General features: G+C 33.0%; 5 protein-coding genes across 5 annotated transcripts; 1 reads left to right on the forward strand and 4 right to left on the reverse strand.

Annotated features, from left to right (window-relative positions):
• Positions 1 to 291: 291 nt before the first annotated feature.
• LOC148280445 (uncharacterized) lies at positions 292 to 4,818 on the reverse strand. Its single transcript, XM_088228350.1, has 2 exons — positions 4,522 to 4,818; positions 292 to 3,666 (listed from the first exon to the last, which is right to left on the reverse strand). Exons 1-2 carry the CDS (start codon positions 4,601 to 4,603, stop codon positions 2,699 to 2,701), a joined length of 1,050 nt encoding a protein of 349 aa, XP_088084476.1. The 5' UTR covers positions 4,604 to 4,818; the 3' UTR covers positions 292 to 2,698.
• Positions 4,819 to 7,850: 3,032 nt separating this feature from the next.
• Positions 7,851 to 8,666, reverse strand: anox (acyl-CoA-binding domain-containing protein anorexia). Its single transcript, XM_088228370.1, has one exon. It carries the CDS (start codon positions 8,664 to 8,666, stop codon positions 7,899 to 7,901), a length of 768 nt encoding a protein of 255 aa, XP_088084496.1. The 3' UTR covers positions 7,851 to 7,898.
• On the reverse strand, positions 7,851 to 8,965 carry LOC148280448 (SRA stem-loop-interacting RNA-binding protein, mitochondrial-like). Its single transcript, XM_088228373.1, has one exon. The coding sequence runs from the start codon at positions 8,963 to 8,965 to the stop codon at positions 8,702 to 8,704; it is 264 nt and encodes an 87-aa protein (XP_088084499.1). The 3' UTR covers positions 7,851 to 8,701.
• LOC148280447 (histone-arginine methyltransferase METTL23) lies at positions 7,851 to 11,314 on the reverse strand. The gene is made up of 3 exons (XM_088228371.1): positions 11,119 to 11,314; positions 10,867 to 10,996; positions 7,851 to 9,431 (listed from the first exon to the last, which is right to left on the reverse strand). The coding sequence occupies exons 1-3, from the start codon at positions 11,221 to 11,223 to the stop codon at positions 8,977 to 8,979; spliced, it is 690 nt and encodes a 229-aa protein (XP_088084497.1). The 5' UTR covers positions 11,224 to 11,314; the 3' UTR covers positions 7,851 to 8,976.
• A 3,344-nt stretch (positions 11,315 to 14,658) lies between these two features.
• On the forward strand, positions 14,659 to 23,273 carry Sirt7 (sirtuin 7). The gene is made up of 6 exons (XM_088228346.1): positions 14,659 to 14,832; positions 15,059 to 15,274; positions 17,680 to 17,777; positions 18,585 to 18,732; positions 18,830 to 18,973; positions 19,049 to 23,273. The coding sequence occupies exons 1-6, from the start codon at positions 14,731 to 14,733 to the stop codon at positions 21,845 to 21,847; spliced, it is 3,507 nt and encodes a 1,168-aa protein (XP_088084472.1). The 5' UTR covers positions 14,659 to 14,730; the 3' UTR covers positions 21,848 to 23,273.
• Positions 23,274 to 24,208: the final 935 nt, after the last annotated feature.

Raw genomic sequence — 24,208 nt, forward strand, 5'->3', positions numbered from 1 at the left:
GCCACCCAAAAATGTTTAAAATTAATATTTAAAAATTGTGTACATTGGCTGAGGTTTTAAATAAAATTAATGATGTTTGAAGACATTTTTATTTTATTTATGTTGATGTCTGTAGTTAAAATATAAATTATTCAGAATCTTAGTTAAAGCCACGTATTTTAACATATCGTCGTGGCACTGGCAATACCTGTTAAGTGTTTTTTTTTTTCTCTCATTAGCTCATTCGCAGCGGCGCGCTCACATACATCTGTGAGCGCCTATGACAGCACTACTACGCGGAGCTCACTATGTGAGTAATTTATAATCAAAAAGGTTCGTAGCTTGAGTATTCATCAAGTACAGAATCTATAGTCCGCCTCGTGGTGTAATGGTCAGCGCGTTTGCCTACCATGCGAGAGATCTCAGGTTCTACTCCCGACATGGTTGATATGAAATATTGATTTAAAAGGGTGTTTTCACACCAGAATATTTCATAGTGATTAGCAGGCCTGGCGACAGGGGGTTACAAAGGGTACAGCTGTACCGGGCCCCGGACTTCAGGGGGCCCCGTGTAGCTAGTAATGAGATTAACGAAACGATGCATAATAACGATGACGTAATCAATTAAGGGAATCATTTGTTTTGTTCCTTCGAAAATCGAAGTAGGTAGGAAAATAGTCATATATAATACGTAAACCAACCCCAACATCTTGCTTTGCCTACTCACGTTCTTCGCTTATCATCACTAGTCTATGTGCCGTGCCGCCCGCAAGTGCAATGCGCGGTCAGCGCGGAGACTACTAAAAAAGTCAAGAAGAGCCAAGGTGGTGGGGTTAAACGACTTCAAGCTCACTACCTTTTACACGAAACTCAGAATGAGTTTATTTATTTGTGCGGGAAAAAAGTTTTGGACGTAATTTTGAATGAAAGAGCAAACGCAATTTATTTTTCCCTCAAATGTGATGCAACGCCAGATAGAACTTACATTGAGCAAAATGTATTGATTTTGCGTTATATTTTCAAAGATCCAGAAACCAGACAATGGGTTATTAAAGAAAAGTTCCTAGAGTTCTTCGACTTTTGGCAAAAAACTGGATTGGATATCGCAGACAAAGTGTTAAGCAGGCTCCAATATCATGGCATCAATATTGACGATTGCAGAGGCAAGCCTACGATAATGGAAGCAATATGTTGGGAAAGTATAAAAGAGTGCAAGCTCGAATTCAAGAAAAACATCCAACAGTAATTTATTCACCATGTGCTGCACACTCTTTGAATCTAGTTGGTATGCATGCTGCATCATGCTGCCCTGACGCCATAACATTCTTTGGATGTATTAATCGCTTGTTTGCTCTTTTCAGTGGCAGTCCTGACAGGTGGAGTATACTGACACAAAAGACAGGTTGCTCTCTTCACAGACAGAGTGATACCCGTTGGAGTTCCAGAAAAGAAGCTATACGTCCTGTTCCTAGGAACAGGAGTCTAGACACCTACCCAGTGTCATTCAAGGTTTGGAAGAATTAATTGACACCGGACAACAGAAACTCGGCGCTGAAGCCTACTCTGAAGCTCTTGGTTTGCGTAAATATTGTTCATCTTTTAAAGCTGTACTAATGGCAGTCACGTGGGTAAAATTACTAGAAAGCTTCGATGAGAGGAATTTGATCTTACAGTCAAGAGCCATTACTATGGAAATTGCTACAGCGAATATAAAAGAACTAACATCAGAAATGCAGTCACTAAGGGAACAATGGCCAACTTTACTTTCTGAAGCCAAACTTGTTGCAAACAATATAGGTACTACAGCAGAGTTCCCACCTGAGCGTCGACAAGACCAGGACCTAGATAATTAATTTAAGATAAATGTTTTCGTGGTAATCATGGATTTTATAATAACCGAACTCAAACATCGATTTGAGCACATGAATCGTATCTGTAGTGTGTTTCATCGCTGTTCAACTTTCAAAACATGAGAGGAGATGAAGACAAAGGACTTAACATCAAACTTAGAAAGTGAAATTATTCACCTTAAAACTATTTATAAAGCGACTTTTACAGAAAGTGCAATCTCTGCCTCGGGAGGTTCCTTTGTATTACTGAATGCAATTTACAAGTTGCAGTTGGAAAGCATCTTTAGAGAAGTGTGTATGCATTGCGCATTTTCTGTACTCTGCCAATAACAGTCGCGGAAGGTGAGAGAGCATAAGAGTTAAAATCGAACAGTGTTACGTTTGAGGTGCTAACGACTTCACCAGAGGGCCCACAAACAATCATAGTAACGGGCCCAAAAACTTCTGTCGCCGGCCCTGGTCATTAGACCTGAAGCGTAAGACTGATCATCTTACCTTCATCTAACAAAATGATCAAGATACGCTGCAATTGATGTACCAATGCAGTACTCTATGCACTATTAGGTGCAGAAAGTTAATGAATAAATTAATTCAAAACTTAAACGTTTATATTCATGGTCACTAACAAAATATGTGTTCAAACTAATAAATAAAATACATCAATTTTGAATGTGGGGAAAGGGTTAACATTAAACAATTTGGTTTTGACGAAATATGCTTCAATATTTCATTCAAAATAAAATTACATATGTTTAGTTTTTGTTATCAATAAAAAAATATGCAAAAAAATAAACAAAGCGTACATTATTTTTTTTTAATGTTAAATAAAATGAGATATTGCCGGCGCAACGACGATATGTAGTTAAAGTTTAATCAAATAACCGCCTTCGTGGTAACTGTGGACATTTTCTCCTCCATTTGTATTTATTATATCTCGGAGTTCTTTTAGGAGTTGTATTATACGCCGGAGGATAATCTCTATCTGTTGTATCTGCTAACAACTCGGCTACAAAAGCTGAATCTCTTAACAAATCGACTAAATAGAGAGGTTTTGCAGGGCTCTCATCAATTAAAGTAATTGATACAGCATCTAGCATTGAAGGTTCCGTATCATTGAAGATCAGTTGTCTCCTTGCGTCAAGTGTGCGAACGGGAGTTGAATGACCCGGATACGCAGGAATATCTCTAAAAAATTCATCGCTTCCTCCTGAAATGTTTGAATCATCAAAATCTGGGCTCAATGTAACATTTCTCGGTGTCAAGCATCTTTTTGGTGTCGATTGATACATCGGTAAATCTCGGAAAACATCCTGAGAATTATCCAAGAGTAAAGAAGAATGTTTCTGCTGTCGAGGTGTCCTCGCACACTGTGCAGCTCGAGCAGAAGCATTCCACATTGTTGAATGGCCATACGGATATGGAATATCTCTAGCAAAACGGCCATAGGGATCGGAAATTCTAGTGGAATGCGCCGGATACGGCGGTATATCCCTGATAAAACCATCTATTCCTTCAGACTGATTGTTCATGGTGGAATGTGCCGGATATTCTGGTGCATCCCTGTAAAATTCATCAAGCCCTGTAGAATTTCTGGAAGATTCGAGAAGAGAAAATGTTTCTCGGGATACATTCCGATAAGTGGGAGATCTTGAGGACCCGAGGAGAGAATATTGTTCTTGAGATATATTACATCCAGTAGGATCTAAATTTGCCCATTGCCTCTCTAAGTAATCCATTGGAACACATTTTAAACCAAGATTTGCCGCTTCTTGAATGACATAGTTACTGTACTCTGTTAATGGCCGAGGGGAGTGGCCGCTATAGGGCCATGGCATGCCTGAAATTTATATTATGTAGTTATTAAGGCATGGTAGGTGACATAATGTTTGCCAATTAAAAATAATTGATTTCCTACTGTTATTACATAGAATTATAATAGCCCAGAAACCGCGAACGCACGTCAAACTTAAGCCGACAAAACTACTCATAAATGAGTAGTTTTACATTTTGGCCATTAGTTACTCTGTAGATGTCGCTTAGTATGCAACTGCCGATTTCAATTCAATTATGCCGAGTTGTGTTGTTTTTAAGTGTCAAAATACTGCTGGGATTAAAAGAAAATAAGGTGGGATTACATTTTATGTGTAATTAGCTAATTTTATGGTTATTATATAATAACGTAACACAGAATTATCTAATGATATTATTTGTTCGCGGTTCAGCAACATTACGCGGCCACTTCATGCATGCGCGCAGGTAGGATGTCATGCAGGGGTGGGGAGAGGGGGGATTTGGCAATCTTCGGACACAGTGCGAAATATGCAAACTTGATTCTACGCGCCTTCTGGTATATTATAATTCTATGTGTTATTACTTCAAAACATATTTCTGAAAGACAAATATTAAAAAATATATATTCAAAGATCCTTTTTTTAAAATAGCACATAAAATTATTAATCATTCATCCCGCCAGTTCCCCATAGTGGTAGATAGACAAGTTAAAATACTATACCACCTTTATATTCATGAAGACTGCTTTTTCATAAACATTCATACATGTCAATAAGTCTAACTTTACTGAAATGTTGGTCAAAATTCAGTTTGACAAGGTAACTAATGTGCAATTTAGGACTTGAATACAGTTAATTATGTATTATTTATTGATTGAATTACATTAAAATAAAAGTATTACCCATGCTCCTAAAGTTCCTTGGCAGTGTATAAGCTGATCTTCCAGCGCGGGGGGGCGCACAAGCTGGAGTCCGTCGTGCCATTTTAATTTATTTTTATATACATTTTAAATTATCATAATTAATAGAAATGGATACAATCAATTTTATATTATTACAGTGTCTACAATAATTATTTTGTATAATAACATCATAAATTTGCTGTCATTTTTTTTTCTCCCGTTATCCTCAAACTTATTTGAACAATTTTAACCATCCACGAAGGAAATCTGCTAATTTAGGTAATATACATAATAAAGATTTTAAAAATCTGACACTGACGTATTGACATAAAATAGAAGCTCAATTGTCTTTTTGAATAAGTAAATTTTTAGCATTGATTTTCTTCATTCTAGACTGAACCGGTTCTACCTGAACAGACCAACAAAAAACTAATTGCAAAACAATAAGTATTGTAATAACTATGAGGATTTTTACCTTTACATTATGAATAGACGAAGTATCTTCTAATGTTGATGAATCTAAAATCTAAATAATTTATTTATTTACAAACTTCTTCAACCCATTTAAAATTCAGTTTTTCATGAAAGCATAATAGCTAATTTAAAGCAATTAAAAAAAATACAGGAATAAAATTAAATGCAGATGGATAGTGAAATAGTTTTTATATGGATAATTAACAACTTTAGTAAAACATATCAATATTAAAATCAATATAAAATCAATTTTTTTATCATCAATGTAAACCAGGGGGGTGCGGTGGAGTTTTTATTTTTTTATTAGGGAAGCAATTAATATATAGGTAATTGGTACATAATAATATATATTGCCCTTAAGAAGTTAAAAACAAACTAAATACTTAAAGCATATGATCAGAAATAATAACATTCAATAGCTAGAGTTATAAATTGTAAAATAATATAAAAAATAAAGTAAATGTAGCTATGTATAATAAAAAAACAATTGGAAAATATGTAGTTAATAATAAAGATAAGATCTCAACCTTAGATACTAATGGTGTGTATATTTTAAACTGCAATGATTGTGAAGGTATATATATATAATATATATATATAATAATATATAGGTTTTGAAGTAGTAGATCAACAAAAAAAAGACTCAAAGAACATATTGCCTCCGGTAGATTAAAAAATTATAAATCTAATTTTGCAACCCACTAAAACTCTCTTAGCCATACTTTTGACAGCAAAAACAATGTTAAATTAATACATTTTGAAAACAAAGGGAAAAAAATAGATAAATTAGAATCATTACAAATAAATACTATTTAACTTAATGCACTGATAATTAACCAGCAATCGAAATTATCGAACTCTCCTTTACTTAAACCATTAATTCAATAAATAACTACGCTACGTTTTATAAATTTATTTACTAATCAAAATATTATAATTCACATAAAATTAAATATCAAAATTAATTACTTCATTCCATAAACAAATGCATTATTTAGGTATGTATATTGAAATATTTTGTCATTTATCTATCGGTAAGTAAACTTCCCTGTCATAAAACCAAAGTATTCTGCTAACTTAACCTGTGAAAATGTGTATTTTCCACTCTGTTATATTTCACTTGTGTTCTTTTCACACCTTTTAAATAATAAATGCTTTATCCCAATTTCGGTCCAATAATTCCCAAAAATGAACTGTTTAGCCAACTAGTAAATATTTATGTTTCCTGCCCCTTGTTTTTTTTATTATTTGTTATTTGATCTCTTTATCTCCAAAATATGTTATAAATAGTATAAAAGCTGTAAACGTTGTAAACAATTTGCCAGTCTTGAAGATGCGTACTTAGGCGAAAGCGCTAGTTGGTCTAAATAATAAAAAAGTAAACCTAAACCAAGAAGTTTTATTGATAACTTTATTTATAATTTTATCAAAATCAGTAACTATTGAGTTTTATCAAGAAATATCATCAAAACTATCAAGATATTTTCTTGTTAAAAAACATGACTTTTCAACGAAAAAGAATTGGCCATTATTTGAAGGCGAAAAATCAGTATGATTATAAACTTTTTTTTCATCCCAAATAAACATTATTATTTATGTAACGTTTGAATTAAATTCTACACTTTATTTTGTATTCCTACTCCATCACAAAATAATTATAATATTATGTTCAGTGCCAAAATACCAAAATCGCATCTGTGCTGTGCGGCAATGAGCGGTGTCGTGGACGCATCGCGTCAAAACTACATGAAAAATGTACTAATATTTGTTTCGACTGCTTCCACAGCCTAGTGAGAATTTAAGATTGTGCATGTGCGCACTGGAATGGAATTTCTATTTGGTTCCACCGTTCTTTGCTTAAGATCGAGATCAACCATCCAGTTACAAGTTACAAGTGCAATTACACGCATGACAGCCCTAAAAAATGGGTGTGCCTAGGGGTTATGTTGCTTTTCAACATTTTTTTATAAAGCGATAGTGAAACTCCTCCGGATCTATTGTGATTATTAATAAAATTATTATTACATCATTTGTTTACCTAAATATTAGGTAATATGACTGATAATTAATTTAATAAACGTGATATTTTATAATAGCTAAATTTAAGGGAAGCGGTGGTTTCATGTGTTCTATGAACCAAATGCGCATGGTAACAACATATATTATGTTACAGAGTTAAACATCACGGCCTCCGTGGTGTAATGGCCAAGACACTTGACTCACATACGGAAGGTTCTGGGTTCGATTCTTGGAGAAAACAAAAATATTTTAAAAATGATTTTTATCGAGCCTGGGTGTCCTGAGCTGTAATTGAACCTCGTAGTCTGCGGTGCAAAAAAATAAAACAAAGACTTACTAAATCATAAAATGTTAACTGTTCTTGAATTACAAGTTACCTTTCACCATGAGACTATAATCCGATTACAAAAATAATGGAGGCAGATTCTGACAATTTGTTTACTAACTAAGACTGTTTTGGCAAAATTAAAATAATAGTTTGTTTTCTAATATTCACCAGCTACGTGCAAAAAAAACCAGTTGTAAATAATAGTAAAAGAAAATATAATGGAAAAAGCTAAACTGAATTAAAAAATATTTTTACTAAATGTTAAGAGCAAATTTTACAGATAATCGTGCATTTCAATTTGCGTTGTTACTTAATATTTTTAATTTTACTATGTTATCGTCACTGTTTTTATAAAGCATCTTAAATTGAATCTTAAGGTCAAATACATATTAATACTGTATTCTAACTTTACAAATTAATGTAAAGTAAAAAGTACTCTGACCAATTGATTTAAATAAATAACGATGTCAACAATTTTATGATGAGGTAAGTAGGTATTGAGAAAATATTACATATTCAGTACTTTATTCAATTGAAAATAAAAAAAATTCAATAATTATAAAAGTAATTGTTTAACAGATTCATCAGCCACATCCAGAGGTGTCAGACCTTCGTGATCTCTGGAATTTTTATCAGCACCATGTTCTAATAACATGAGGATACATTCTTCGTGACCACAGGTGGCAGCGTAATGCAGAGCAGTTTGATCGATATTGTCTTTCATAGAAACGGAGCAACTGTGTTTAAGAAGCATTTTTAACATATCTGGAAACCCTCTGTCTGCCGCCCAATGAATAAGTCCCAGACCTTGAGGATCCAAAGATTGCAAATATTCAGGGTTGAATTTGAGTAGACTGTCGACCTTGGAAGTATCCCCATCTTTACAGAAGTCGAACACAGAATGACTGGCAATATGTGGTTCATCATCTGCCTGTAAACTAGAAACTGCGGCCCTACGGAATGCTCGGGTGGCATTCTCTTTCGCTCGACTCTTGTCATCCCAGCCGGGATCTATTTCCGAAATGATCCGGATATATCTTTCCTTGGCAGAGTCCATAGGAAGACCTGAGAGAGCATTCCATACATCCCACTTCTGTTTACCTTGCAATTCCAACCATTTAGGCCGAGGAATATTGCAGTCTCCCTCTGTGGCCTGCTTGTAGTAACTATAAATTTCCAATAATTTAGTTTTGTCCAAATTTCCTACAATATTCTTAACATGTTCGGCGGCCGCGTTGAACTCTTTATGCAAATCGCTGAGATCACATTCTGTGTCTGAACCTGATAATTCGAGATCCGAATATGTATCCAAGGCTTCGGCCATTTCTAAATTCTAGATACTACAGAGTAACAGTTTAACTAAGAAGATGCAGGTTGCAATGTTAAGGAGCTGCCTTCTAAAGAATGATTGCCCTTATTTGTGGCGTTTTCATATCCATTCCTAGCAGAAAATTCCACAAATCCGTATCCTCGACTTAATCCCGAAGACCGGTCAAATATAACTTTGGCATTGTACACATGCCCAAACTGAGAGAAATACTCCACCAGTTCACGATGGCCGACTGTCCACGGAAGGTTACCAACAAACAGCTTGTTAATAACTCTGCTAGCCTGACTTGCCATAACTCGATTAATTAAATGTGAAATATCTCCAGCAAGTGTATGGAGTGATCTCCCATCAACTCTGTGAAGTTGATTCCGGAAACGGCGCTAACCGAGTTCAAATCAATAAGGTGACACCTCAAACTCCACTTCTTTAGGAGAGCTTCGATGGACCAATCAGAGCTTCTTTCTTGATAAGTACAGAGGAATCTTGTACTCCCTCTTCCTAAGAAATAAGCGATGGTAGCGATGATATCTTCAAAAATTGAGGGATCGTAAAAGCAATCGGATCCAATTATAAGATCAAAAGGACCAATATTAAATACGTTGTCGAGGAAAAGACCCCAAGTCAACCCTACTACTTGTATATTAAGTCCGGGAGTCAAGCCGTTTGCTTGGCAGCAACTTGCTATGTGAGATAATGACTTGGGCAAGGTAGAGCTGTCGGATAATGTCACAATAGCTCCACACTTGGCTGCTAGTATTCCTAAAAGAATAAGAATATATATGAAGATGGAAATTAATATTGATAAACGAGCTTGTGCTTGAAATTCAATTCATAAATAACATTTTGTTATAAACACAGGCACCAGAATAGTGAACATATTAAGCAGGGTAAAGGATTAAAGACTGGACGGGCATCTGAAGCATAAATTTATTTATTCATTCAAAATTACACTAGTTTAAATATTAATGAACTTATTAAGGCTTTTTAGGCTGTGCCCGTGTCAAGCCACAATAAATAACAATAAAAATACACAGTAAAATTAATTAGATTAAATTATAATGACATGTGATGCAATAGAATAAATAATAAAATTCCAAAGAATACAATCCAAAAAAGATAATCAGAAATAATTTTAAAAATATAAATGATATAAATTAAGAATCCCACATAATCAAATATACAAAATAATGGTATCATTAAAATCAACAAAATAATAGTAAAATATAGTAGTATTCAAAAAATAAAGTAAGAGTATCATTGAAATCAACAGAAAAAGAATATATATATATATAAAAACATAATTGAGATTTACACTCTATAGTAAGAAATAGGAGCGATAAATCATATGCCCAAATAATAGTACGTACTAAATTAAATAATACAAAAATACATAATGAAAATACGTAAACATATCAAGACATAAAAAGCAAATAAAAGTAGAAGTATGGAAGGAAAGCAGATTTGTAAATTTTTGCTAAATGCTAATCTCGAACTTTAAAAAAATTTACAACCTCGTCCCTATCAATGTGCAGCAACCAATTGCAATTTTTTTTCTTAAATACATTGGCACTTGTGGAGTTTTTTATGGCTGCCGGAAGATGATTAAAAAAATTTTGGAGCCAGGAAGGTAAAGTTTCTTTGAGCTAGCTTCAAGTGAGTGGTTGGACCAAGGTAATTAATCCTTCCCGCTGATCGCTTCTGTATATTTAGTTGTGTCCTGACTTTATCTACAGATTTCCAGAACTTCACAAGTGCCTCCTTGACAAATAGCTACCGCACATCTAGAACTTTACAATTTTCAAACAATTCTTGGATTCAAGGATAGCGAAAAGGTACTTTTTTTATTGTTTTAAGCACAAGTTTTTGTACTTTAAAATAAATATATGTGATAATTTGAAGACTGATCACCTTACGTTCATGTAGTCATCAAAATGTGTCACAATTATTTTACCAAAGAAGCACAGATCACGGTAAAAGGGGAAAGCCAGAGAAGCTTTAATGCCATTTAGCTTTTTTGTGATGTTTGTTAACTTCGTTCATACACAGCGACAGTATAATCAAATATTACAATGGTTCAATCATGAGTATTTTGGAGATTTATACTGTAAACTGTAATGTTCCAGTGAGAATGTGAAATGAATGAAAGCAACTAAGCAAGAAAACTTCAAAACTGATAGTCTTACAAATTACAAACCTGGTAGAGCTGTGCCGGAACCAATTTCTAGAATTCTTTTACCACAAATATCGTTACGGTGATACCACAGAAACCACGCTAATACGGGAGCGGAAGGCCAAGTGTAAAAAGAATAACTCGCATGCAGCAACTAGAAATAATAAATCACAAATGCAAAATAAGCCACACTTAACACACGTGCCCGGCGCAAAAGGAGAAACAAAAACTAAGGTTATTGCGTAATAGTCACAGGACAGGGTCTTTAATATTTACCTCCGGTATATTAATTTCTAAATATTCTCCGTTAATATCACCGTTATTTTTAGATTTGGATCTAAAAACAAACTTTTTTGTTTGTCCAGCTAAGCCATCAGTCATTTCAATTATCAGCCATGATAGTAAAATAATAATTATCCAAAATAAAATTCATTCATTTGGCAGATAGAGAAAAAGATCAAAGATGAAAGACATAGACAAGACAACGCCAAAAACTAAAAACACATTAAAATTTCTGTAAATATGCATTAGAAAATAGTTGTAAAAAAAATGCCAAGTGCAGCATAGACAGCAGAATTCTGGGTACCATTATAACAATGTTTTGAGTATGTCCTAATATTTACAGACTAATATTTCTCAAGTTCCCTACAAATATAGATTAACTTATAACATTCAAATATGTTCATGATTACGATGCCATAATTTTACTAGATACACAAGTTATCACGGGGGGGTAAAATTTAGAATATAAAAAATAAATGTTTTAACGGGGTTGTTTTCGGGTATTCGATAGAGTGGCGATGAGAGAAAAATTAAGATGAGATTTGATCATCTCGGAGGCTGTGAAAAATTAAGTTCCGCGTTCGCACGTATGAATAGACGGAAGCTGTCCGTCTCTCTGCTAACTGAGAGAAAGCGGGAACATCCGCCGAACGGAAACTTGAGATGAATTAAAAGATCGCGTCTTCCTGGTGCCTTTTTTGGATATGTGGTGTAGAAAGTTACTTTGCCATGTTTTCCCATTTTTATTCCCCAACATGATAATATAATCCAAATTAAAACTAAATTAATTTAAAGCCCAAAAGAAAATAAAGAAAACTTAAATCTATTCTGAAAACGAGTAAATTGGAATATAATTTAAAAAGCTTGAATGTTTTATGTACCTATGTTTATTAAACTAGAACATAATAATAATCTTAGAACTATAGTTACAAACATGAGAGAAATACAATACTTACAGATCTAGGTCCTTAACTAATGCAGTTCGTAATAGTCACTCTTCACTAATATCTTAATTCTAACGCAATGGTGGTTTCACTTATGTGGAGAGATGACGGATGGTAGTCCGGATGCTGTGTTCGGACGAACACATGCTGGGCATTGTCCTGGGTGGAGACCTGCCATGGATAGAGCCTTGGGCGGCTCTCGGGATTCAGTCCCGTAGTTATGGTGATGACGACAGCCAGCTGGAAGACTGGCCAGTCGTGGGCTGGGCACACGCGCTGGCGGTGCAGGAAACTGGCATTCATTTGGAGGACGATGGATGTTCTGGATGTGGAGGAACTTTCGCGGCTCGTTCCGACCGTTTGGGGTGGTTTTATAACACTCAAATTAGGAGGTTTCTCCTTCTCCCTTTCACTTATTGCCTAAAACTCAATGTCTCTTTTCCCCACTTATTCATAAACACCTCGTTATATTTAAAACTAAAATATTATCTTCCGCATATTATTTCTTTTAAAACTAAATTATAATTAACTAAGATTAGAATGTATATAATATTAAATGCGTTTAAAACTATTAATTAAAAATAAACATATACTAAACATGGAAAACTAAATGATTAAACTTACTTATACCAATGAAGATTAGAAAGGAATCAAGAATCAATAATTTAGAAATGATCCGCCTCTTGGTGTAGTGGTTGGTGCGTTCGCCTACCATACTTAAGGTCCTAAGTTCGATTCCTGACAAGGTGGATGTAAAATACCTTCATACATATTATAAAATAATCGCTGATACGTTGCAATTGGCGCACTGGTGCAGTGCCTTAAGTACTACGGGCGTGGATTAGAAAATGATGGCGCAAAATGTTATAAGAGTTTTAAGTTTATATGTGGCAAGTTAGAATAATCGGAGCCCGTACGAATGAAGATGTATGAAATTTGAAAAAGTAAGGTTTGTATGTATTACTGAGGAATTGATTATGCGTTTTATTTTGTTATTTTGATATAAGTTTTTAAAATACAAATATTATTTTAATGGCCATCGGTTTGCGAATTATTATTAAAAAGGTTATGTTTTTCCCCAGTGGAAAACATGGGTCAATATTTATTATTAAAGTTATTATTTTCAACAGAAAGGGTTTTGGAATTCCGGGTAATTCGCCGCTCGGTCATTTGAATTTAACCCGAGGTCGTAATTGACATTAACAATGGACGAAATATTTGTAAATACCTAGTAACGGCTCAGGTAAATGGGGATTTATTTTAATGTATTTATTTGTAAAGGCGGTAATTAAAAATGGGGTTCTTTTCGGAATTAGCTAGCGTGAACTAAAATGTTATATTTAAATGCATTATTGCTGAGAAACCCCAGATTAGAAAAAACAATAGAATGTATTGGAAAGTTATATTTAAATTCGTATTGAAATATTTTAAAACATCGCCGCGTTTTTTCCCAATACAAACAAGGTTGATTTTATAATCTAAAACAAAATACCTGCTTATTTTACGGGGACAAAAGATTTAAATGCATGAATATTTTAAACAGGTATGTTTAGCTCGTATCAAAGTACATAGTAAAAATCGAACGCAATCAATTTCGATAAACTTTCTCAGATTAGTCATAGTTCCAAGGTTTTGTATAAGGTAGCAGCTGCAATTGCATCCACTACCTTACAACCTGTAAACTATGTTTCAAGAAATAATATTTCTTGTATATTAGACCACAACAAACTGATAAAAAAAATAAGTAGGAAAAATATTTTTATATAAAAAAAATGTCGGGTGTAAAGATAATTTTATTTAGTAAAACAAATAACATTGATGATAAATAAAGCTTAAAGAGCACATAACTCTCCTGCAGGAATTTCACCTTTAAAGTATAAACATATATTATATGTATTATCTAAGTCAAAATGCAATAGAATCAGTGGTGTAGTCCTGAATAAAAAGCGCCGAAGCACACCGCCACCATTAAGGTGAAGTGGGAGGGAAGTCGTAGGGGGGAGGAGAGGGGGGACACATGTTTAGAATTTTGCCAGTTATCGGCAATAAATACGTTTGTTTTTATTTCGAATTGTTCGAAGAGACTTGAGTAGAAATATTTTTGAAATGTAATGTTTATTCCTGACCAGAGCCGAGCGCCACTCCGTTCAAACAAAAAGTGCCGGAGCGCTGCTCCGGTGTGCTCCGGCCCGACTACTCCACTGACTAGAATGCTATTCAAGCTAGAGATTTTTTTTTATTTCATGTACACAATAAGTATACAAAAACAAGCAATTTTATTTAAAGCCTGAAATTTTCCCTTGAATTACGTTTTGCTAGAATTATACGAAAAAAAACTGCCATATTCATTTATAATTTCTTTTTCTGGGTGAATAAAGAATAACAGTTAAATGCAGTTTTATTTTTTCAATATCAAAAATATTATTAATTTTTTTATTTCATGTTTCCATAGAAAATATATCTCAACAGAGACGGAGACAATATTTTTTTTGAATCAATGGTTTTATGTTATGTTTTAGTATTTACGTACACAAAATATTTAAGCCATAGAAAAAAGAAAAAGATTAACAACACACATTTAACTAGCAACACTGCATTTTATAAATCCATATAGGGAAATGTGACAGTTCACCGGACTACTCGATAAAAACATAATAGAAAGATGGAGGTGAAAACAAAGATGAGGTGTGGGGTGACAAGAAGAAAATGCAATCAAATAAGAAAAATAAGTCCAAAAATAGAAAAAAGGCAGTCGCTGCGAAGGGTAATATTGATGTTTTCTCCATTGTCAGATGCCTGTTTTCCATTTACACATTTCGCAATGCTGTATGCAATGCAGTAAAAATGACACTTTATTACTTAATTGATTGATATTGAATGTTAAATAAAAGTAACCTTGAGAATACCACGAACATCATGATGTTTATGTTAAGAAGGTGTCCTCACTTCTTGATTTAGTATTTTTCTGTAATACTGTTTGTTTATTATAGGTTTCTACCATACTTCGAAAGAATGAGTCACTTAGAAGTGCTGAGGAAATAGCGGTATTGGCAAAAATGACTGACGAAGTCAAAGAAGTGAAGTTTCGAATATGCAGGAGGCAAAGAACTCTAGAGCGAAGTAAAGAAGTTGAGGATGAACATTTAATTCTTCGTAGTAAATGTAAAAAGTTAGCCAATGCTGTACAGCGAGCTAAGCATCTTGTGGTAAGCATACACAATCATTGGACTTTTGATATTCTCGTGTGAAATGACAATAATGGTGGCCTAAGACGCTTGCTTTACGCACGGGGGTGTGAGTTCTATTCCCCTTGAGATCACAATAATTAAACCAAATTTGTTTCAAGGAAGTGACTGAAATTGCACATGAAAAAAATAGTGATGCATATTTTGTAGTTTTGTTAATGCACGATAATTTCTGGCATAAAATATGATGAATTTTGTCATTAAATATTTTATGGTGTAATAAACTTGAAAAAAATTTTTTTTCTGGCCTCGGTGCTTTGTTTTGTCCTTAAAGATCAGATGATTTTATAGCCAAAATATTTTGCAATTACAACAAAAGTCATTAATACAGTTGCCAAATTAGCTTTGTAGGATGTCTCTGTAGAAAAAACCGTGTTGCAATGAAGAAACTAATAGAAATATTATTACTGTTATAATGTACCCCGTGATACACCGCTGTAAAAGTTTTTATAAATAATTATTTTTTTATCATTCCCCTATTTTACTAAGCTGAAATACATTAAAAAATACGTTTAGTGTTATCTTGGCACCACTGGGTTTTTTTGGAGATTTAGATTTTAAAAATTCCCGCTTTAATTTTTATTTGTGATGTCACATTTTCTTCCTAGTCGTTTAACAAAATCTGTGGATTTTTCCTACTGTGGTCAACTCATTCACCGCAGTGCTCACATACGTCTGTGAGCGCCTTTGATAGCACTACTACGCATTGCTCACAGCATATGTGAGTAATTTATTATCAAAAAGGTTTGTAGCTTTAGTATTCATCATGGTCACTAACAAATTAAGTGTTAAAACTAATAATTAAAGTACGTAAAATAAGTGTTTAAGCTAATAAATAAAATACGCCAATTTTGAACGCGGTGAAAGGGTTAAAAGAGCATCTGTGTATTTTAAATGTGTTTTATTTTTACTATTTTTTTGCGCATTTTCTAGAAGTTAGGCTGCACAATTAAAAGTTCCCATTGTTATTTTGTCCTAGAAAACATTAAAAATATATGATTTCGGGTAGCATTAAACATTCTAACTGAGCCTCTAGCCTGTGTGGTAAAAAAATACCAAAACAAAATCGAATCTTAATTGCACCCTACCTTGATTCATCCCTTACGGAGGACTGGATGGACATTGCACTGGTACACTAATGAAGATATTCAGTGGTTTTTCTATATTTTTTTGTCACTATCAAACTAAGTCAAAAAAATAAATATGTATCATATCAGCGCTATGATTTTAAAAAAGTTTTTTAATTTTGTAATTACTCCGCCAGTGACGTCACAAGTTTTAGTCTGTAAGTTCTGCTTTGTTTTGGTGAGTTGACTTCCTGTAAACCAGAAATCTATCACATCACTCGGAAGAACTTGTGACTTAATTCAAAGTATTTCATGTAAGAGGAGGAAAATAATTTAAGCAACATATGTATGTGGTAGAAGTTTATACAATTTTAGATTTATTCCATCATCATCATTACTTTATTGACTCCTAATGCTGCGTATGGCGCTGTATCGATACACCAATCTAAGCGTATCTTGATTATTTTTTGTTGGGTTAAGGCATTACCAGTGTTATGATTCAGGTGCCCATCCAGTTTAGGGCCTATAAAATATTATAATGTAAAATACCCCTTTGAAATAACATTTTATGTAAATCATGTCGGGAATCAAACCCGAGACCTCTTTCATGGTAGGCAAACACACCGAGTACTAGACCACGAGGCGGACTGTATAGTGATAGGAAGAGCAGTCAGGCAGCTGAACATGATCATATTGGAGATCGACATTCATATCAGTGAAACTATGTTTAAGAGGCAAATACTTTTGCTATTATGCCTTCATAATATCGAGCCGTTGCTCGAGGGTTCCTGGCCTCATATATTTTGTTTTGTTTGTAATGTTTTGTGGTCCAATAAAAATGTATTTAAATGGAAAAAAAACATTAGTTTATTACGTGTGGCGACAATGTCAAGAGACTTTTATTCAGAGCTTACTGCACATTCATCTACATCAGTGAGCGTTAGATATAATACACAATGTCACAAATTAAAACAAATTAAGTTACGTATAACAGCTATCGTCAGTGCTTCAAGCTTTCCAAATATTGTAGGGCAACAGAAACATTTCAGTTTGACTCCTATATTTCCAGCATTAGTTATGGATAAAGAAAAGGTCTGAAAATTGAAATATTTGGGCGAATAAAAAGAACTTTAATATTTATTTTTAACTATTGTAAAAATAAATGGAAAGCTCAGTATTGCACTCTCCCACTAGCTTTCTGGATTCAAATGTTTATTAGTGTTTTTATTTATTAAGTATGCATTGTTTTAAGTTATCAACAATAAATTTTATTTATCAATAAAATTTTCTGTTTTTTAGGTTTACACAGGAGCTGGAATAAGTACTGCGGCTGACATACCAGATTATAGGGGTCCTAATGGTATATGGACCCTACTGCAACAAGGAAAACAAATTGGGTGTGTGCAAGTTATCTAAAAAAAATATTTTTTCTTTATTATTTTAACCATCTTACTAATGTTTTTTAGTTTAGATTTAACATATTTTTATCGCTTACTTAAAAACCTAGATCTTTGCCTATGTTAAGACACCTAGTATGTACTTTATATTGTAAACTCAATTTAATAAACTGTCTGATGAGCTAAAACACGAACGGTCGAATTGAAAATGCAGAAGTGTCGCAATTAAAAATATTACTTGAATCTTTTTGATAGTGATAGTAAATTAATGGTATTTATATAGATAGTGTTAAGTACTGTGTTTTATGTTTCTTATATAATGTTTTCTTACTATTTCGGATGTATTAACTATGTATGTATTGTCATTGTCACAAAAAGTTTTTTTTTTATGTACGGTCCCAAATGAGTTTTTTTAATAACTCCTAGGAGTATAATATGTACTTTTTGTATTTTGTATTTTATCAATAATAAAAAAAAACTGTTAATTCCAGTCTAAACATATTTAAAGATTGTAACATTTAAGTTTGTTACTCTCATACAGTTTATTGATTCGGTGTTATAAATATTGTATATTTATTTGAAAAAATTATACAACTAGTTTCGAATATGCAATGTTATCCATCATCCGATGAAAATATAAAGTTTATATTTTCACCTGCTGATACTTCTTATCTGATAAAAGTTATGTAAACACTTGAAATAAACTCGTTTATGGTTTAAAAACAATATGATTATTAATTTAATCAGTACTCTCTTTTATTGAATTTTTAGAACTGCATAGTTTAAATTGAACTTTTTAAATTTTAGAAAACATGATCTTACCCGAGCTGATCCGACTTCTACACATATGGCACTCTGGCAACTTTACAGGAAACGATATTTAAAATTTGTAGTCTCGCAAAATTGCGATGGTCTTCATTTGAGGTCAGGACTTCCAAGAAGGGCTCTCTCAGAGGTATAAATACTGTTAAAGTACCTACTTTCGACCCGGACTATTTTTAATTTTCTACGATTGTGACTTTGGAAATTCTCTATGGTGTATTTTGTTTTAGGTTCATGGGAATATGTATGTAGAAATGTGCAGAGAATGTAAGCCAAACATACAATACTGGAGGTTATTTGATACTACAGAAAGAACTGCAAGGTTTAGTCACAAAACAGGAAGAATATGCCACCGTTGTGGTGCTTCATTGCTGGTAATTATTCATTTTTGATTAGAATACTTTTTTCTATACTATGGATGTAAATTTATAAACAATTTTTTCCCTTAGGACTCCATTGTTCATTTTGGGGAACGAGGTATTGCGCAATGGCCCCTGAATTGGGCTGGTGCATTACATCATGCTGCCAAGGCTGATGTTATTCTGTGCCTCGGATCCAGTCTCAAAGTCCTCAAAAAGTACCCTTGGCTTTGGGCTATGGATAAACCGATCAAGAAAAGGCCCGCAATATTTATAGTTAATCTACAATGGACACCCAAAGACGATGTGGCTGAATTAAAAATAAACGGAAGATGCGATACTGTTATGAAACTAGTTATGGAGTATCTAGGTTTCGAAACACCCAGATATGATAGATTTAATGATCCCATTTTTGCCCACACAAGTTATTTATCACCTAGAGAACTTCACACTACTACTCAACCAATGTTAGTTAGGACTCCATTGAAAGATACTACATCTGCTGAAAATACACCTCAAAAATATAATTCCCTCGATCAACAAACCACAGAGGATGCAGAATTTGTAGCAAGTATAAAAAAACCACCAGATAAATTGCCGTTTGATAAATCAATGGATGTTGACGAAGACGACGATGACTGTCCACTAAATGTCCTTAAAATAAAAATGAATAAACCATTTACAAAAGAAATATCCTTGAAAACAGAATTCACCCCGATTACAGAAAATTTTAGAAGTGTAAATGTAAAACGTTTCTTGAAATCCGATGAAATGGAAAACCAATCCAATATACTCGTTGAAAACAATGAAATTTGTGCAGAGAAATTAGATGAAATAAACAACAAATCCAATTCGCTTGTTGAAAACAATGAAAAATATGCAGATAAATTTGATGAAACCGGAAACAAATGTAATACACTTGTTGATAAAGAAGTAGTTAAAGCTAATGTTAATAGATTAATAAATCATTCAAAACATGAAGATAGCTATTGTGTTGTAAAAAATGCAAATACAAAAAATGAAAGAGATTGTTTAAAAATGGAAACAGTAGATTTCAGTTGTACTGTAAATGTTGAAGACTCTAAAGATATTTCAAAGTCTGAATATTCCCAAGATTTAATTAATTGTAGTAATCTTCAAATAAATGCCATTATAAATAATAGTTCTAATATTAAGTCAGAGAAGTCCACCATGGATAAGGATGATAATAATGATTCCATTAAAATGGTGGAAGGTATTTCCATGGAAATTCTAGCTGAAGAATTTGAAAGGGTACATGTAGAAATGAAAACTGATGATAATGAAATCCATACAGTTAGTATTCTACTGGTCAACAAAACAAAAACTCCCCCTAAAAAGTGCGATAAGTTCCAACAGACAGACCCTGAAGTGAGTAGTAATTGTAACAAATATCCTCAGTTTAAAACAATCAAAGAAGATGTAATACCAGAAATGAAACTTCTCGATACAGGGCAGGACTGTGAAATTTCAATAAAAAAAGAAATATTCAAAACCAATTGTTTTAAACAAGAAAGGGAACATGACTTAGGAACCATTAAAACATCCCATGTGCTTATAAATGCACATTGTTTATCAACAGAAGTGAACAAAAATAATGTATCAATTTCTACGACAGATTTTCAAAAGCAATCAATCACTTCATGCGAAGAAAATTACTTTAATAAGGATAGATTATCTAACTCGTTAAGAACCTTTCGTAGAATGAAAGATGTAAAAAAATCTTTGTTCACTGACCAATTTGATCCCTTTTCTGCGCAAAATTTGAGTGATTCCAAAGATAATGTAATTTCAATGTTTAAAAAGAAATTCGAACAAAAAGATATTTTCAATCGAAATTTTCAATCACTGGTTCAAAAATCCAACGAGCCCTTAGATTTTAGTATAAAACAGAAAGAAGAAGAAGTCGATTCTTATATAAGAGTACCGAAATTTATTCCAGAAAAAAATGTAAAACCTCCGTGTATTCTCAAAATTCCTAGACCTTCAATATTCCACACTCGAAATGTTTTTAACCAAAACAAAATAAATCACGCTGTAGATTTGAGATTGCCCACTGAAATACAGAATAATTGTAGTAGTAATAATAATGGAAGACTGAAGATATTAAATCATAATGAAAATGATAAATATTTAAATAATTGGATGCAAGTAAGAAACATTGACGACGACTCTTATGCAACATTTACCGAGCAGTGTGAAAGTTTAGCTCGAGCTATTATACAGAACACGCTGATGGTGAATCATAATGAGTTGCAACGCGCATATTCCGGAATACATAGTATCATCAATCCGGTACCATTTAATGTACAATATGATTTCAAAAGTGTATTTAATGCTCTGAACTTTATCCACTTTGGACAAAAGTTGATGTCTAAAGGAAGAACTGTTAAAACCAGTAATGGGAATAATATGAATACGGTTAGTGACTCCATAATGAAAAAGCGTACAAACTTTCGTAAAAGGAGAAGTAATTTTAAAAGAAAGGAACCACAGTGCAAATTTTGTTACGAGCAATATAAGTCTTACATTTGTAGTTTCTATACTCCTCACAATTCTGACGATAGATTTGAAAAGTATTATAACAATAAATCGGTGATGTGTGATTGTTGCGGGGATTCTGAATCTTCAGATGACAGTGATGACAATATTCCTCTGTGCGAGAGAAAGAAACAATTCGAGGCCAAGAGTGAAGACAGCGAGGGGAGCAAAGATGACAGTAGTAATGTGGAAGATGGAAAAGTACTTAACTGTAACGGTGATCTCAAAAATGGTGTTCAAATTAGTGTTAAAGATAATAACAACTCTGATTCTGCCCAAGCCGGCTGGTTTGGTAAGGGGTTCCGGAAAAACAGGCGTCGGAAAAGATAACATTCTTGATTTTTGTTTTTCTTTGGACTATTTTTTATACACTATTTCTTATTTAAAAACATTCCTTTAACATGTATATTTTACTTTATTTTTTTGTACTGCAATATTGTAAATTTGTCATAAATTGTTTTTTAATTTTCTGTGTCTTAAAGCATGGTGGTAGCTAATTAATAGTTTTAATGTTTTTATCCAAAGCTGTGCCAATGAAAGGTAAGAAAATAAGCTTAATTTAAGTAGGAATCTTTAAATTGATCTCTAGATATATACTATAACAATGTTTAATAACTTTGAATACAGACAGTCCTACTAAAATACAGAATATCCATAATTACATCATACATATATATTATAATATGTAAATTTCATTACTACTTATTTGCCTTTCAATTGATCCTTAATCATTTTCAAAAATGTAATTACTGATTATGTATTTCTCGAGACTATAATTTTTATTTCAAAGGTTTAGTTAAAAGGATTTTTACAATATTTTTTTATTGTAGAACTCATAATAATCTACGAGTTTTTTAAATATTTAAATTAAAATTAAAAAATGAACTGCTTAAGATAATTGTGTTCTATATTTTTATGAACTATTTAATATGTAGTAAATGGTCATTTTTTATTGATCAGAATCATTGATCGCAATTTGCAGAACATACATTATAATAATTTGTTTCTGACTAATAATTATATTGTGTCCAAGCCAGACGCATTATTGATCTGTACTGGGGAATTTATAGTAAAATAAGAATAATAATATGCATTTTAATAGTAGAATAATCAAGACTTATTGAACAAATCTTTTATATGTACCTAAAACTTATAAACAATATATTTTTATTTTATAATCCCAGTGCCACTTTATTATGGGATATTTTATGTGTTTTTTAATTTACGGGTAACATATTGTCTCAAATGTATTCTGTACATAGTTTGTGAGCTTCATACATTAGAATAAAAATTCACAACAGTATTGCAATCACATGAACAATAATGATTAGGGTTTAATTAATTTAAAAAAATATATAAATAAACTTGCAAGAATATTGTAATGTGAGAACTCGAATTAAATATTTTCTGTGTAAAAAATATACATCTAAGTTTGTGAAACTTATTTGTGGTTTTATGTCTGTGTTTTTTAACAATGTATTTTAATTATGTATTGTCCATCATTTAATAGAATTATAATTATGTACATAATATCTCAAAGTGACCTGTTTAAGTTTTATTATTGACCTAATTATCAGTATTATCATATGTGTTGTTTATGTATCAGAAATTCTAATGTATGAAGTTCTCCATTAGCAAATAAGAAAATTTAAAAGTTGTGAGATTTTGTGAACGTCTTTTGTAATTATGTATTTATTTATCAACATTTCTATGTTGCATTTGTTAACAGATAAACCATTCAGTTAACACAATAGAATCTACCTGTGTTTTTATTCAATCCCAATCTATTGTGAAAAAGGAACACCACTTAAAAATGTACATTTTTACTAGAAGCTTCGAGTCCGCCGGACAACTTGATGGGGTAAAGGTCAAAGTAACCTGTTTTAAGCAGCATCCGAATAAAGCGAAGAGTAGTTTTTATGCTTCTTTAAAAAAAAAACTTAAATAAAATATTTATTTATTATTTAAACACTTTATAAACATATACATAAGGGCGGGCATATTGCCTTAAGGCAATTTCTTCCTACCTACCCAAACCGTTCATTACCTACATTATAAATCTTGGCCAATCGTTAACCGGACATTCTTTTGTTCAGTTCTACAATGATTTTCGCTTTGTCACACATTGACAACACAACTCATTTTCGTTTAGAAGACATTTTAATTAGGTCTATTCACTATAGCGCTATACAGTAATGTTAACAACTCGCAAACAAACATTCGAAGGACGTGAAAAAAGCGAGCAACATGGCAAAATATAGTACAGCGTAAACCAGACGATAGACACAAAAGGCACTGAGTCAATTTCAACAATGAGAGTGAGTTGATTGGCCCATCGGGGGGTGGGGACGGCATGCGGCTTGGGAATAGTGCCAGAGCAGCTGGCTGGCGCACCGGCTGCCAGTGCCCTTTTTTATTTGTTATTATAACATCTTTGGATCACACTGAAAAGGACTGGCGCTCTAAATACGTCTGCCGCGAGCAAAATCACACTTCTCTCCATAGCCCAGTTATGCCAATAGAAATGGAACATGACATCACATCTCCGCCACCTGCCTCTGCAGTAATGCCAATGTCATATTTATCAGATGTTGCTTAGCTGCCAGCTTACTTTCTGACAGTTTTATTAGCTATTGTGCAAATTCTGGTACAAGACATCACTTTTAGATATCAACCAGTACTAGCTCTACT

This window comes from Micrasema longulum, unplaced genomic scaffold (genome assembly GCF_059751315.1).
Source record: "Micrasema longulum isolate JH-2025_06_02 unplaced genomic scaffold, ASM5975131v1 h1tg000579l, whole genome shotgun sequence".
In the NCBI taxonomy this organism is placed as follows: Eukaryota; Metazoa; Arthropoda; class Insecta; order Trichoptera; family Brachycentridae; genus Micrasema; species Micrasema longulum.

Excerpts from the sequence above, each read along its gene's own strand:
- LOC148280445 (XM_088228350.1), bottom strand. The coding sequence starts at position 4,603 with ATGGCACGACGGACTCCAGCTTGTGCGCCCCCCCGCGCTGGAAGATCA. Across the intron at positions 3,667-4,521 it reads AAGGAACTTTAGGAGCATGG|GCATGCCATGGCCCTATAGC; the intron begins GTAATACTTTTA and ends TATAAATTTCAG.
- LOC148280448 (XM_088228373.1), bottom strand. The coding sequence starts at position 8,965 with ATGGCAAGTCAGGCTAGCAGAGTTATTAACAAGCTGTTTGTTGGTAAC.
- anox (XM_088228370.1), bottom strand. The coding sequence starts at position 8,666 with ATGGCCGAAGCCTTGGATACATATTCGGATCTCGAATTATCAGGTTCA.
- Sirt7 (XM_088228346.1), top strand. The coding sequence starts at position 14,731 with ATGGAGGTGAAAACAAAGATGAGGTGTGGGGTGACAAGAAGAAAATGC. Across the intron at positions 14,833-15,058 it reads AAAGGCAGTCGCTGCGAAGG|GTTTCTACCATACTTCGAAA; the intron begins GTAATATTGATG and ends TGTTTATTATAG. Across the intron at positions 15,275-17,679 it reads AGCGAGCTAAGCATCTTGTG|GTTTACACAGGAGCTGGAAT; the intron begins GTAAGCATACAC and ends TCTGTTTTTTAG.
- LOC148280447 (XM_088228371.1), bottom strand. The coding sequence starts at position 11,223 with ATGACTGATGGCTTAGCTGGACAAACAAAAAAGTTTGTTTTTAGATCC. Across the intron at positions 10,997-11,118 it reads TAGAAATTAATATACCGGAG|TTGCTGCATGCGAGTTATTC; the intron begins GTAAATATTAAA and ends TATTATTTCTAG. Across the intron at positions 9,432-10,866 it reads TTCCGGCACAGCTCTACCAG|GAATACTAGCAGCCAAGTGT; the intron begins GTTTGTAATTTG and ends TTATTCTTTTAG.